This window comes from Dermacentor variabilis, chromosome 6, assembly GCF_050947875.1.
Source record: "Dermacentor variabilis isolate Ectoservices chromosome 6, ASM5094787v1, whole genome shotgun sequence".
Classification (NCBI taxonomy): domain Eukaryota; kingdom Metazoa; phylum Arthropoda; class Arachnida; order Ixodida; family Ixodidae; genus Dermacentor; species Dermacentor variabilis.
The window spans coordinates 118,524,374-118,540,252 of record NC_134573.1 but is presented as its reverse complement, the minus strand read 5'-3'; the positions used below and the strand labels follow the sequence as shown (position 1 = coordinate 118,540,252).

At 44.3% G+C, this 15,879-nt stretch overlaps 1 protein-coding gene across 2 annotated transcripts in view; it reads right to left on the bottom strand.

The window, feature by feature from the left end:
- Positions 1-9,062: 9,062 nt before the first annotated feature.
- The window catches only part of hd (humpty dumpty), a 34,747-nt gene continuing 27,930 nt past the window's right edge, over positions 9,063-15,879 (bottom strand). For both annotated transcript variants that reach the window (XM_075695630.1, XM_075695629.1), the window contains exons 10-11: positions 12,521-12,710; positions 9,063-9,983 (exon numbers count right to left, since the gene is read on the bottom strand). In XM_075695630.1, the coding sequence (XP_075551745.1) occupies positions 9,636-9,983; positions 12,521-12,710 (538 nt within the window). In that variant the 3' untranslated portion in view covers positions 9,063-9,635. The remainder of the gene's footprint in view (positions 9,984-12,520; positions 12,711-15,879) is intronic.

The following is a 15,879-nucleotide window of genomic DNA, read 5'->3' as shown; positions in this document are numbered from 1 at the left end:
AGCCATGAAATCAAGAGTTTGACGAAATCTCGACTGGTCTGGGAGTAACGATGCATGGTCGGGGAGTAACGAACTCCCGTCAACATACGCAAGATGTTCTGAGCCCTGGACTTGGGGCACCACTCATCAAGCTCCTAATCCCCTATCCCCATTTCCCCAATTCAATAAAGTTATTCTCTCTCTCTCTCTCTCTGAAGCGATTATTGACGCTGATTTAAGCTGAAGGTTTTTTGCCTCTCAGCTCAGTGAACAATTAAGGCTTTCGTGTGGAAGCTGAAACGTTGAAGAATTTTTAGACACCCCTATTTTGGTCAGCGTTCTGTTATTCTTCATATTACCCTTATGCTCGAAACTAATTTAAGTTACATACTCCCGCTCGCAGTGGATTCAACAGTAGCAGGAATACTTTTGAAAAATGTGTATCTTCAGAACTGTCTTTTTTAAATTCAGAAGCGCATTGGTTTGTCAACGTGTCCTCTTTGCACCTGTCGAGATATCTTTGGTAGTGACACAGATATGACATCATACTTGACGCACAAATTAGGGCAACCTGTTTGAGTCGCTCAGAATTATTGTTTGTGTTCAGGAAACATTTTAAAAAGATTTTAGTATAATGCCAACATTACCCTTGGCAAATACAGTTCATTGGCATTTACAGTTAGAAAAAGTTAATATTGTATGGCCTTATTATTTACAAACACTTGCATCTGATTACTCTGTACAATATCAGACCAACTCAAAGAACAGAAAAAAGGGGTTTGTTAAATGGAGACATGCTCTATGCTTAAAACTAAATGTTCATGATATTTCTCTTGAAAGAATTTGTGCTGCAGGCATGAGCTACCCACATTTCTTGTGTGTCTCTCTAATTTCACGAAAAACATCTCTGAGCTAAATAAATAGCAGCACTTACTTCTGAGGCACACTTAAATACCACATGCATCTGACCTATAAAGTGGCCAGCAGCACCGCATTGCTTCCTGCCAAATGTGTCCTCTGTAAAACACAGTTTTCAGAGTAAATTCTTCCAAGTATATTCAAGTGCACAAAGGTTTATGTGCAGAAGTTGCAATGCAAACTGGAACTGGTACAGCGCAACATACAAAGGAAGAAACAGGCCAAGCTGGCCAGATCTGTTCCTTTATCTGGCCAGCTCGGCTTGTTTCTTCCTTTGTATGTTGCGCTGTACCAGTTCTAGAATGCAATACCAACTCGTCCAATCCTCAACCCTAGTGAATGCAAACTGATTACAACTGTTGGAGGATCAGTTGCACTGCAAGATGGTAAAAAGTGGTTGTAGCCTAATAAGCAAGGAAACTATGCATCCACAAAGTCCCAGCACGAGCAAAGGATGTTTGTAAAGACAGTGCCATCGGACATTCATGCGATATGAAAAAAAAAAAAACATTAATGAACCGGAGGACACACCAACCTCCACATAATGAACCTATATAGTAGCCGTATGCACACCACGCTGCTGAAAGCCAAATGCGTCAAGTCACATCCTGTGCCACTAGGCTGTTTTTTTCCAGCTGCCAGTGTCAAAGTTCCTTTGTAGCCTAAAGAGGAGCTGCCATAAAGGGAAAAAAGGAGAGAGTTATGTATGCTCAAAAAGAGAAACAAAGGAATGAGCAGCATTCAGCAACTCCTCCAGCTTTGAACTCATTTATTGCAACAGCAGCAGGCTTTTACCGCAGGCAACCCCATGTTCTCTAAAGGTCTGTTCAATTCGTCTGCACGACCTGAACCAGTTTACAAGGTGCTGCACCCTACCATTCGTTTCAGTGCTGCAGCAACGGCACTGCTGAACCACGCCGTTTGTTTCAAAAGGTGCAGGGCTGGTTCCCACTTTTGCTGCCCCCTCTCCACTGTTGGTTGGCGCCAACTTGGTGCTGCAGGCAGGAAGCAGCAGCACAGCAGACGACACAGCACACGGGTGCGAGTGCCATTATAACCCCAGCATGCGTCTACGTAAGTGTGGGATGTAGTTGCGCCTGAAAAGCCATTCCATACCTGCAGTTTGTGGCCGTCAACCTTACACACTCGGTGCACATTAGTCGGCCAAAACATAATGCCTGCCCCGCGTCTGCACCTCAGAATTTTGAGTGTCTCATTGCACCTGTACCAGAGAAATCAAGGTGCCCAATTTTTGAACTCCTCCTGCACTGCCATGAACTGGTTCCAAGTGCTGCAGGTGAGTTCAATGGACATTAATACATTTTTTTTTTTTTGAGATGCGCACATCATCCTCGTGCACATTGCCTTCTGCGGCCTTGCAAATACAAACATAGACTGCACCAAACTTGAGCTTGCGTTGGGTGGACGAGTGGCCACGGGCAAGTAGAGATCACACAAGCGCAGTCTTTCAATTAAAGCTTTAATGAAGACAAGTGACAAATATGCAGCGACACAGTTGCACATGATTCAAGTGTGCACATTTATCCTGTGTTAGAGAAATGCAGGGCCGACTTATACCTACCTGCACATGCTTATATGATGCACAACTTGCAAATCCGATGCACATGGGCGACAATGGCTAGACAAATGGAAGTTAGGTGTGTTTCTTAATGAGTTGTGGTGTCCTTTCAGGCAAATGGTGACGTGGTGCCCAGTCTGGCGAATGTACAGTGCTCGGCAATTTCAATGCAATACAGGGACCACATGGCAGCCGGCACTTGTTACGCCACCAATGAGTGCCCAGGGGCCAAATGCACATCGAATAACAAACGTTCTCACCGGCATCATATGTCGCAGTGCGTCGGTCTCCCCACTACCTACCAGTGGCACCTGCACTCTGAATGGATGGATGGATGCAAAACTTTAATGAAGGTTCTGAGATATGTGACTCAGCGTGCTGCGGACCACTCCCACGTCGGGACAGTCAGGCCATGCCCGACCGCCGCATTGTGGGCCCTCTGGACAGCCCATAGTTGCGCGCCGGCATCGGGGCTCTTGATAGCGGAGAGCCACTTGTCCTCATTGATTTGTTCTGTGCCTCGAAACGAGGGGCAGTGCCAGAGCATGCATCATGCTTAAATTGTTCAGCACTACACACTCTGCAACAGGCCAGTTCTCCAAATTGCAAAGCACCAAAGCCAGGTCCCAGGTGCAATACCGGTTCAGGTGTATTCTTACACCATATCTTAAATTGTAGTGATTGGCTAATTAGTTTGATGTGGCTTGTAATAAACAATGCCAGGGAATGTGCCAGTTGACCACAATGTGCTTTTTATAATAGGCAAGATATTGTTGCAAGGTACTTCCAATGGCAACTTATGGAAGCACGATGAATGCATATCGATGCCGACATTGCTAGAAGGAAATCGTTCACTACAGCCATTTAGCCAGCCCAAGAATGATGCATAGTACATGGTTTCTTGCATGATTTCATTGATTTGACAGTGGTTTTGCTTCTCCAATCATTATCTTTAAAGTGATAAAGACTTCTATGCATTGTGCGAGTAGGTCTAATTGAAGCTGTGGTAAGCTGGCAAAACAAAACAGTGCATTTGGACAAGAGATGCACAGAAGACTTTGGCAACAAATGCAGCTGTTAGCCCAGACGGTGGAGAAGTTTGTTTTAAGTTCCATCTTCCATCGAGTCTTGGCCGAATATAAAAATAATAGAGAGGCTTATCAACAGAGATATTACTGTTTTAATCTTGTGAAGGATTAAACTACAAGTGCTGGCCATTAGAATGCCAACCTCTCGGAAACACAGATTTGTACTTCCAGCAAATTTACTGAAGTAGTCAGTCTCGACAAACAAGGAGAGGTGAATGAAAGCATGAAATTAAAATATAAACAATCAAAAGAGAAAAATAAATAGTTTATTTTTGTCCACATATGATGTAAACAAAAGAGTAGAAAACCCACCCAGACATACCCATCAGTGCTGAGAAGGTGAAAAGTGCAATGTGAGGGGGGGGGGGGGTATGAATTGAAGCCAGAACAGGAGGAACAACTACATTTTCATTATGTGGCAAGTTCATGATGCAAGACTGCTTTTCAAGTTACACATAAAAATACATACTGGCAAAATACGAGCGCCTTTACTCCAAGAATCATTTTGTTGTACAAGGTTGCCTGAAACACTGCATACTGTAACGCTTGTTGGCTGAAAGCAGTGCCTCGGGCAGCCCGTGACGACGGATTGAAGAGACATTAAGGTGTAAAGCTCGAAAATGGCAATGTGCAGTGTGCTGAATCTGTAAGACTTCCCAAGTGCTCACAGGCAAAATCATTAAAGATGATGGAGATAAAAAAGCACTGGCTGTACTGATGATCTTTGTACAATGTTCCTTCAGGCAGTGCTTGCAAATCCACTTGCCAGTCGTCTGGTCAAGGAGGACATTGTTGAACTATGACCAGCTGTTCCATGAGCCAGCCGACATTTTATACAACCATGCAATCACAGGCATAAAAAAAAAGGAATAAAACTGCGTGCTATAAATAGTTGTATTCGAAATTGACACAAATAACTATAGTTACAAACACAATCAGCTGAATGACACCTCCACCACATCATCTTAAGGTACATACGGTTGGTTGGTTCTCACTGACTTTAACAATGCGGGGCCCGCTCTAGATCAGCCTGGAGAAATCATGCCCGAGCCAAATGTTCACCTCACCAGAGCAATCGGATGCAGGAAAGAAAAAAAAGTGCCAAAGATGCTTCTGCTGTAAACAAACAGCTGGCACACCAACAAAAGCTGCAGCAGCCACGTGACCTTAACTACAGTGGATCTCGGTCATGCTACGAGAGCAAAGGTGGGGAAAACAGACTGCTACGAGCTGGAGAGCAATACCATGAAGAAACCCAGTGAATGTAAGGCATGTTGGGCTAGTCGGTTCATAGATTCAGCAAAATTTTAAACTCAACATTAAATCGCAACTGTTCCTTGTTTTTTCTATTTTTTAGAACCTTATAAATTCTCTGCCTTTACGAAATAAAGCCAGTTGGAAGTCTGCGCGTGACTGAGTTTAGAGCGCTGAATTTCAGCCAAATGAATGTACCATTAAAACCCCTGGACTTGAACACCAGTACACATTTTACAATCACACAACTGTCACGAGGGGACATGATTACAGCGGATGACCATGCAACCTCAGCAACAATGTTGCGACAACACAAACAGATGCACACAAGCCTACACAGACATAACATGGATGAGTGCTGGTATAATGAATCAAAATTGTGTCTTCCTTCTTAAACAACCAACTACATACATATCAAGCAAACTTGTGTTTTCATGAAGCTAAACGTAAGTTATGAGACAATTTTTCTTTAAAGCAAGAATTAAAATAAACAAAAGCCATGCGGGTCATTATTAGTATTATATGGCAATAATGCACCACACTACTTAGCTAAACCAATGAAATGCAATACCTCAATATTCAAAACAGGCTTATAATAAAGGAAGACATGCAACTGTGAGCAAACAGCGAATATTTTGTCCATAAAAAATTCAGCAGCAGGCCTTTTGGCACTCCACACAACCACACTAAAAGCACTACTCTCATATTCACAGGTCTTGCTGGTGTCTCAAACAATATAGGGCTAAAACGCGTCCTTTGTATGGTACATCCTGCACAGAGTTTGACCCCCTATTGTAATTGGAAAAACTACCCCTCTGCCAAGTCTGCAGCAGCACTACTACTGCTTCGGCAATGCACTACTGTAGTTTCCACACAAGTCACAAATAAGCAAAAATAACATGACACTGTACCACATACAAGTCAAAGCTTTGTACAAAACGCCAGCACAAAGTTCAATTTCCTTTTTAAATGTACACAGTCCCACACTGTTAAAGCAGTAAAAACTTCATAGTTGCACGACAGAGCTTCAAGCTGCAACCCGAGCAGATGGATGTTTACACTGCGCCAAGAGATTCCTAATCTCTTCATCACGTAGTTGGCACTGTGGTCCCGTGGACATTTGCAACATTTTAAAGCTCTCACTCCCAGACCTCAGGTTGGCCTGCTTCAGTTTCTCTGCTGTCATCACCGTCTAGCCTCCACATTTCGTGCTGGAATTCAAACTTGAAAAAAGGGGGTACGAGCGGAACACAAAGGACGTGCACACAAGGAAAAGACACGGACGGAGTTCATCATGCACCAACTGGCCCAAGAGCTTGCGCTAATGCACCTCAAATTCAAAGCCACTTCGCTTTGCTTACAAACTCTCGGCGCTGCATTCCCATTCCGTCACCATTTGGATGCCCACTGCTCTTCTCTTGAAAGCCTATTGTTTGAGGATCGATTGCGCAACATTTGGACGACGCACACAGAAGAGAAACACACACCACAGAGCTTCTCTTCTGTGTGTGTTGTCCAAATATTGCGCAATCGAACCTCTAATATGCTATACCAAGACGCCCAGTCTTCAACCTTGGCAAGCCTATTGTACTATATGGCTTGATGGGAGGGCATACCAAACGCTTGCAGCTTGTTCCCTGCCTTGACAATTGAACTGCCTACCTAGAAGGAGCAAGTTACGGCGTCCATAAAACAGAATTCCATTGCATACTGGCACAACCACAAGCCTCCTCTTTCATTCACTAGCGAGCTAGTCTGCCTTTGCCAGACAACAGTGGTACTTGTCTACATGCCCTCGTACATTCTATTTACAACGATAAAGTCCTTGCCCACACTCAGTGTCAATCTATCCCGCTTTCTGTATGCGCCTTTAAACCCTTTAAGAACTGGCACACACAAAATATGCACACCTAAATCTAAGTACATAAGCGTTTCTGCATTGCAATGCAGCAACCATGGCTGGAAATTCAACCTGTGACCTCATGCCATTGAGCCACCACGGTAGGTTGCCTTGCACCTTATACCTTTCTGTGCCTTGGACAAGTAGGGTTCATCCACATGTTTATGGTAAAAACGGCCAAGGGCGAGCTCAGCTCATTAACAGAACTTTGCATTTTCTAGCAATGCAATACACAAGCCTAATTTCATCTCGATGCATAGTCATACTTTTGGTAGATGTCAACATGAAATCGATGAGACAGCACGTAAGCAGAAAGAAATTTATTCTTTCCGAGGAACTAAAACATGTTGGAATTTAAGATTTTCAATAATAACTTGACAATTTTTGGTCAGAACTCAGCATAATAGTGTGGCATGGAAGGGCTTAAGTGTGGTCGTTGCCTTCTTTGCCAAAGGTAAGGAAGAGCAGTGCAGCTGTAGACCACAAATATACTGGCAGCTCTTCACGGCCTATGATGTGTAGCTAGTGAAACCTGCACAGATCTTCCCAAAAATTTAGTTTCCTCTCTCTCGCTTCATCTTTTGCATTCCACATGTGCTATTGTGATGCTATTGTGACAAAGAGAATCCGCTACCTCATCTAATCACCCACATAGAGGTTCTCTGTTCACTTTGTTTGCCACGACAAAAACAAGCTGCAAACCTCCGTCACACGGTGCCTATAAGACTATCTCAATATTCAGTGCGCTGCTGTACATTCAATATGATCACTGCAAAAGCCTTCCAGAACAAGCACCACCGTGACCCACCGCCAGGCAACTGCACAAAAATAACCTAACATTACTACAAAGCAACAAACTCAATGCAGGAACCCGTGCTTCAAGTTTTACAATACACGAACAATTGCAAAAAAAAAAAGAAAGCTACTTGTTGTTCTTGTTACACAAGCTGGGTGGGTGTCTTGATAGTACAAGAATGCAGAAAATGAAAAATGTACACTGCAGCCATCAGGTAGAGCACAGCTTTGACAAATGATGATCAAAACAGCACTGCAGGCAAGTTTGTCAGTGCCGCACCAAGTGCAACAGAGCATCACACCACATGACGAGAACTACCCACACACGCTGCAAACACCAGACGCTGCATTCCATTCAACCAGCACGCATCGCCCATATAAATTTCATCAACACTTTACCAGCATTGCCTCACGCATGAAACACAAATTTATGACAAGCACTAAAGGCAAGTATGAAGCACACACACTCCACCACAGTATAGTCAAACCTCGTAATAATGAAGTCACATTCAACAATAAAATACCTTCAGTATATCAGAAATTCATTAAGAGCAGATACCTTAATTAAAAAAAATAATGATGGGGTTTTACATGCCAAAACCACTTTCCAATTATGAGGCATGCCGTAGTGGGGGACTCCGGAAATTTCAACTACCTGGGGTTCTTTAACGTCCACCCAAATCCGAGTACACGGGTGGCCGGGATTCGATCCAGCGACTTCATGCTTAGCAGCCCAACACCATAGCCACTAAGCAACTGCGGCGGGTTAAAAGCAGCCACCTTTTACACGCTGGATACCGGCAAGAAACTTTTTAGGTTTACATCGATGTATCCGACAATTTGCGATACACATGTACATCGTATTGAATTCGACGTAGCTTCCTGCAGTAGTGTAGAGGATACAAATGTTGCTGGCCAACACGGAGGGGGAAGATTATCGAGAATGCGTTGATCGCTGCCCTATCATCTGCTTCTGCCTAAGATGACTCCCTGCGGTTAACACTAACAGTCATAGTTCATTCCTACAGTAGAAGCTTCAAAAATGCTGCAGCACACTGAAGTCAATGTCGCCCGCCCTATCCATGCATTTTTTTGTTCATGCTACTACGCAAGAACTCTTTGACCAACTGCACTTCCCCAGCCTGGTCATATTTGGCAGGCCAATGGTACATGAGCATTCGCCCACATTTGCAAATGCTGCTGGCCTTTTGATGATGGAACATACGGCCTCTTTGCTCCCAAACTCTTTCCAGGGCTTTCCTAGTTCACCACCTTCATACACAAACGGGCTTTCCAGCAATGCTACATCATCGGCACTGAAGGCTGACCATTTGCCGACGTCCACTGTTAAACTATGCTGCTTGCAATAAATATTGCCTCTCAGGTTGTAAATACAATATCTTAGGTGGGGGGACAGTTATCTCTAATTTGTCAGGCAGCAAAGATATAAAACTACTTCTCATTCTTTCACCCTTGGATAAGAAATAAAAGTCGTGAACAAATTGTTCGATGCATTACCGTAGCTCATAAAAGGTAATTTCTACATCACTACATATGTCAACCTTTGTATTGTTGCCGTAGATACAAGCAACAAGTGTTCATTGCAGGCACTATATGCGCTGCGCAACGACAGCCTCAGAGGATCTTGTAGCCTTTATGTTGCTGCGGGAAACTACTGAGATGGGAGTGTAAGTCTAACAAAACAAATAACACCCACATCATAACTAACCAAGTCACATGCCAGAGTCTTTAAAACAAAGTAAAACACTTGTCATTGATCCCCAGCTGTCACCTAAACAACCGTTCCAGCACGAAAACAAAAGAGTCCCGTCGTGAAGGCCAGTAAGGTGCCATTTCACCAGTTTTCAGGCTGGTCGTAAAAGTCTGTCTTTCATCACAAATGCAAGAAACCAATGAGATGAAGCACACACTGTCCTTCCTCACAGCTGTGGGAGTGGGTCTCTGGAAGCTGCAAAGGCAGCAAGCAATGCTTGCAAACATCCACAGCCTGGAATCGATGCATCACGGTCCAATCGTAACACGGTCCAATCGTAACAGCATAAGCAATCGTAACGAAACCACCGAGTTTCTCAAGCAGTTCTCCAGCTTAGAGCCGGCACTCCTAGAGGCAACCAGAGATGTCATAGCTGCCATCCTCGACTTGGACACGGGTGAGCACAGGTGTCGGTCCATCGGGCTTCCCGCACATCCGCTGCACAAAGGGCAGGGACAGACCACAGTCCTTGAGCGCCTCAGTTGCGAAAGCAGCAGGTGCAGCCGATGGCTGTGGATGGAAGGCGTTGAAAGCCGCCGTGGGAGTGTCTGGCGCTGCCACAAATGAGAAGGCACCCTTGTCCTGGCTGCTCCCAAACAGGGTGCACAGGCCATGCAGGGCATTGGGAAGGATAGGCCCACTCATCTCCACCATATGTAGATCTGTGTCATTTTGCTTGACCCAGGCTTGACGCACCTAATGACAAGAGAGACAGCATCTCAGTGCCTGTTTCAAGAGAAGCAAGGACCCATGAAACTAAATTAATGTGTAGTGTTTAACGTTGTTAAACTCCACAGTGGTTTATTAGGGATGCTGTAGTGGAGGGCTGCAGATTAAGGGGAAGCTTTAGCTCGGGCCCAACTCCGATGCCGCATATTCAAATAAGTATAAAACGCAGAAACACTTTTCCGAGATAAATTTTAATGAAATTTTTTTTTAATTGAGAGAGAGAAATTCTAGTGACTGTTGGAAGCGGAATTTCGATATAGGGCCTAAATTCTTTATACAGAATTTTCAAAAATTGGGCAGTTCGAAAAAACAAAAACAGAAGCACGAAGTTTACAAATTCGTAGCTCTGCGCCTAGAGCAGATATCGCAGTTCAGTAAACTGCATCCATTAGAGCATCCAAAGCAGATAAATCTGATATGTGAATTTGTATCTTACGTGAACTTGTTACATTGTTTACAAGGGTTTCGCAAAAGTTCTCCCAAATTAGTGGTCTATTTGAGAGCCATGTATAATACATCAATATTGTCTGCCTTGGATATACTATTACGTCCAATTTACAGAATTGAGATATTTCTCATTGCTGAGTTAGAGAGCTGTAAACATTGTAGTTTCGTTAGCCTCGATTTCTGAAAATTTTCGATTTCGTAAATTTTTAATGAAAAATTGACGACCTAAATAGAAAATTTGCAAGTAACAGTCACTAGACTAAATTTTTCTTTTAAAGGCCCCTCACCAGGCCCCATAGCAAATTTCGGTTATATGCTGGAAGTTGTTACATGTCCTCTAGGGAGCGTTCTGCCACAAAAAATTTTCAAATTGGCTCATTAAAAGCCAAGATAGAAATATTTCAGTGCCACCAACCCATGATTTAAGCAGGTGGGCTCCACTGCATAGTGAGACTCCCTTTCCACTTGCCCCATCTAGCCTTCGCAAGCAAAATTCCTTCCCTGTGTTCTCCCATGTCGGACCTCGAGGATCGCGTGACACATACGTCATGAGCCTCGCCTTCCCTTATTTTTTCCTCGCTTTTCTTGTTCGGCGATGCACACTTCCGCTGGTTTAGCCGATGACGGCGTTGCACGCGAACTGTTATCATTTCGAGCAGTGCACGATTTCTCCTTTCCCATGTACGAGGTTTCTCCTTTCCTTAAGATTTCTCCTTTCCCATGTACGAGGGTGAATCAGAAAGTCTTTGCCTCTACTTTTTTTTGTAGCCAAATTACGGCTGCAAATTCGAAGTCAAAATATCCATTCCCAGCTGTGAACCTTTTGTTGGACTGGCCCGGCATTATCTGCCGGAAGCTCTTCGGCACGGCACAGCTGTCAGTTGTTGAAGATGACAGTTGTGCTTCACACATCCATGGCGTACGAGCAACAAAGTGCAATTCGTTTTCTATGAAGCAAGGGACAAACGTCCATCAAAATCCGTAGGGAAACGCAGCCCCTGTATGGGGAAAGGTGCCTCGTCTTGAGAAGTGTGAGGTGGTGGTGTTGGGAGTTTGCAAAGGTCCATGAAGACTTGCATGACAATGAGCGTTCGGGGAGGCCACATGCATCGCGAATGCTATCACGGGGGCATCTGAAATTTAGTGCTACGATGGGACAAATGTCTGAGTCGATGTGGGGACTACGTGGAAAGATAGTGTAAGGTACGTAGAATAGTACCTATATTTGTAATTACCTGCATGTACCTTATCTTGGCTAATAAAAAATAGGAGACCCCAAAGACTTTCTGATTCACCCTCGTATTTAGATAGGAGGCCCCGAGTAAAGCTCCTCTTAATTTCAATCACCTGACAGCCTGAAGCAATTCTGACCACCTGGGTTTCCTTATAAAGGGACACTAAATAGAAACACTAAATCAGTTTAGATTGATAATGCATTCTTCCAAAATTCTATTCTCAACAACTGTGCTAACAGAAATTGATCGATTACTAGAAGAGAAAACAAAGCCCAAATTTCTATATCGAATTTCGTACCGAAACCCCAGCACAGTGATGTCAGTGTAATGTCACGAATTTAAAATATTTTCTAGTGTTTCCGCTACTATCATGTAGTCAAAGTTCTCGAAACTTGCTATAAGCTCTCAAGTCTTATTCAGAATGTAATGCAGTCCTTCTTTACCGCTAAGCAGGTGGCTAGACAAGAGCAGACGCTGTCTAATTCCAATACCTCACGGCGAGCTGGTGCGGAAACTTCAAGGCGGTGTGTCCCCACCAGTCTTTCGTCATTGCATCTTTTCAGGCTTATGCACCTTCCTCTGAGGGTGAGAGTGCATTTCCCAGCAATGGGGACACATAGTAATTCACTAATTCAGCTCAACTTATATATCTGTTCGGAGTCCCTTTAATGCGCGCCTAAACCAGATAAAATCAGAATGCAGCTTCCACCAAGAACCAAACCGACAACCTCATTTTTAGCAGCAGAACACCGAAGCCACCATAGCAGGATCTGTCACAATGCACTGAATCAGACTGAGTAGTTATTGCTGCACACAAGTTACCTTAAGCGAGCGCAAACTGGCTCCATGGAAGGCCACAGGGGAAATGAGCGTTGGTGGCACACCGGCCAGGGGCCCCGTGGGGCAGACACAGGCTCGGCTGTTGAGAAGGAAGTTGAACAGGGCCAGTGTCTCTCCCCTCTCGACAAAGACCAGCGACCTAGGTCTGCGGTCATCCCTGCTCTCATCCAGCCTGGTTGACAGTCGTCAAGGAAAGGCTATTGTGAACGTGAAAACGCCAGCAAACATCAAGCCTGGTCGTTGCAACACATTAAAAAAGTAATGCCAGCTGTCGAGGAGAGACTAGCTCTCGAAACAGCTCACCAGATGAGCTTGTATTCATCATACACATCCATGCCATGCCCTCATGCTTTCCCATTTACTCCTGAGATACTCATTCGCGACACAGTAGACAGCTTTAGTATAGCATATGGCAGCATACGCAAGGAGTTAGCATTAGCGTTGCGTGCTCCACACTGTGCATGCCCTGTACGTAAACAGTGCTGGATCTCTTACATATGTATGCTATCTCAGAAAGAACACCTCGCAGCTGAAACAAAATGTGTCCTGGTCCAGGACTGGGATCAACGCCTTTCAAGGGTGGTCACTACCATCTGAGCTAAGCAGGAGGCTAGCTGATGGCAGAATAAGACTGCGAGGCTTTCTTTCCGAGAAACCCATATAGGTTTGCTTTGTAGCTTCATGCTACAAGTTGAATGGATGCCCATTTTTTCCTTTCGTGTACCTTCACCTTGCTGATTTGTCATATTCAGTGTCCCAGTGCCTCAAGTTGTAGATTACTTTGACCTCACTCTGCGATTGGCTAACCAGTGGTTAGCTCAGATGGTAAAGCAACTGCCTCAGAGAGGCACTGGTCCCAGATTCAAGTCTTTGACCGGGACAAATTTTTCTTCAACTGCGAGGCTTTCTTTCCGAGAAACCTGCACGGGTTTGCTATGTAGCTTCGTGCTACTACACTTCAGGTGGGTGCCAATTTTTCCCTTTCAAAACCCATTACACCACATCAAGCTGGTGCAGGAACTCCAAGGTGGTCTTGCTAGCCATATATTAAAAGCGAAGCTTCCCTTTGCGAATGCGCCTGCTTTGCGTGACCATGGGCACTGCATGGCTGTTTTATCGCCGAATAGGCCAACCAATCAATCACATTGCAGGACGCGTGCAATGTCACCGCCGCTGGGTCCTTATGCCACTATCAGATATTGTTTGCCTCCTCACATCTGCGGCAGCATTCCATTAGCCTCTCTACAATGCCTGAATAGAGCCTTCTGTGCCCCTATGTGCAGACATTCAATGCACATAAACTCGTGTTTTAATTCTTTATGCGCTCGCACAAAATTTTGCTGTAAACAGATTCCAACTCGTTGAATCTGCTGCAATATTTTTTTCTGTTTACCAAGCCTCTTCTCATGGTGAGAGTATCGAGATGGGAGTAATTTACTAATGCAGCTCAAGTTAATGTACTTATTCGAATCTAGGCCAATAGTTTTTTTCAAATAATCATATACCAACTCTAGCGTCAGCTTAGATTCGATGTTTTTAAGAAACTCGCCAGTTTTTAATTGAAATTCATAAATATGGTGCATAGCTAGCGCCATCTACAAAAATTGGTATCGCAGTCACTACTAGCTGCACCGGTAGCCTAATGAAGTACGCAAGCAACGTCGCCATTTTGACCTGTGTCGTATCCAAGCTGGTTCTTTATTCTATTGTATTGGCGTGTGGCACGAAACAGGCGATGCCACTACAGTGCTACTTTCAAGCAAAAAGTTGTGCCAGCCACAGAGGCATCGTCAAACGTTCAAGCCAGGCGGGACTTCGACATTGATGAGAAAAACATCCGCCACTGGAGGGGGCAATGGGAGATGCGTTTTGCATGCCCTGCAACGAGGATGGCATTTACTGTTTGAAGATAGTGCACTAATTGAAGTTGACAGCGATAAGGAAGATAGTGACGAGGCTAGCAGTGATGATGACGTAGAATGAGCTCAGCATGTTCATGATTCAATAACTGCTGTTTTCATTTTGTGAACGCTGCCCTCGCTTTTTTGTTCGGCCTACATTCGAGGTTAGCTTTTTTTTTTTTTTTTTGCCTGGCTTCGGATTTTTGGGGGTCGGCTTAGTATCAGGGCTGGCCTAGATTTGAGTACATACGGTATTGTTCTCTTTAGTGTCCCTTTACTACAGGACCGCTTCGCAAGCTTGACATTCTGGAGACCATGATTTTGTTTCGTGAATCATAATCAGCTTTGAGAGCCTGTAATGTTCTTTATTCCATCACTGATGCACACTCTCAGGACAAAGCATAAGGGGCTAGGACCTCAAATTGTCTTGAAAACAAAAGTGACAGGGTTGAATGAACAAAGTTGCATGCAAGCAACTGGAATAAGTAGTGCACCATCATACATCAGCCCTCAGTGTGCAAGACTACTGCATTGATCACAGAGTCACAGAGCCAGCACGGGCACCTAACCCACTGTAGCCTCATGGCTGGTGCACAAAAATAATACAGTATTGAGTTGCATTCTGTTTGCTGTCAAAACGGCTGTCTCAGTGCAATAACGTGGTAACTTGGGCTGGTTGGTACATGTCTGAAGAAAACGAGTCACAGCGCTGAACAACAGGACGAGACTGAGACAAACGAAACGCTGTCTGTCTCAGTCACGTCCCGTTGTTCAGGGCTATTACTCATTTTCTTCAGCACCACTGGATGTAATGTCATGAATGAATGCACCCAATGGATGCAGCGGCATCATGCTTTATCTTATACAGTATAGGAGCTTCCCAACTTTTACAATGCTGAAACCACTGTATTTATTGGAATCTAGACCGAAAGCTTTTTTCAAATAATCATACCAAACTATAGGGTCTGCTTAGATTCAAGGATTTATAAAGAAAGGCCGCAGTTTTTAACCTAAATTAAGAAATATGGTGGATAGCTAGCACCATCTAAACAATCAATATCACAACTGCTACTAGCTATACCAGTAGCCAACTGAAGTATGTGAGCAACGTCGCCATTTTGACCCCTGTGCCTGCGTCGTATCGGCGTGCAGCACGGCGTTATTATAACCACACCAACAGGCGATGCCACTATAGTGCCGCTTTCAAATGAAAGTTGTGCTAGCTGCAGGGGCAACCTCAAACGTTTAAGCCGGGCTGTGCTTCAGCATCAATGAGAAGAGCATCAGTCGTTGGAGGGGGCAAACAGGAGACGCTTTTTATGTGCACCGCAACGAGGATGGGATTTATGAGACCACAACAGCAATGATGACGTACAATGAGCTCTGCAAGCTCATGTTCAATAAATACGGTTTTCATTCTGTGAACACCGTCCTCCCTTT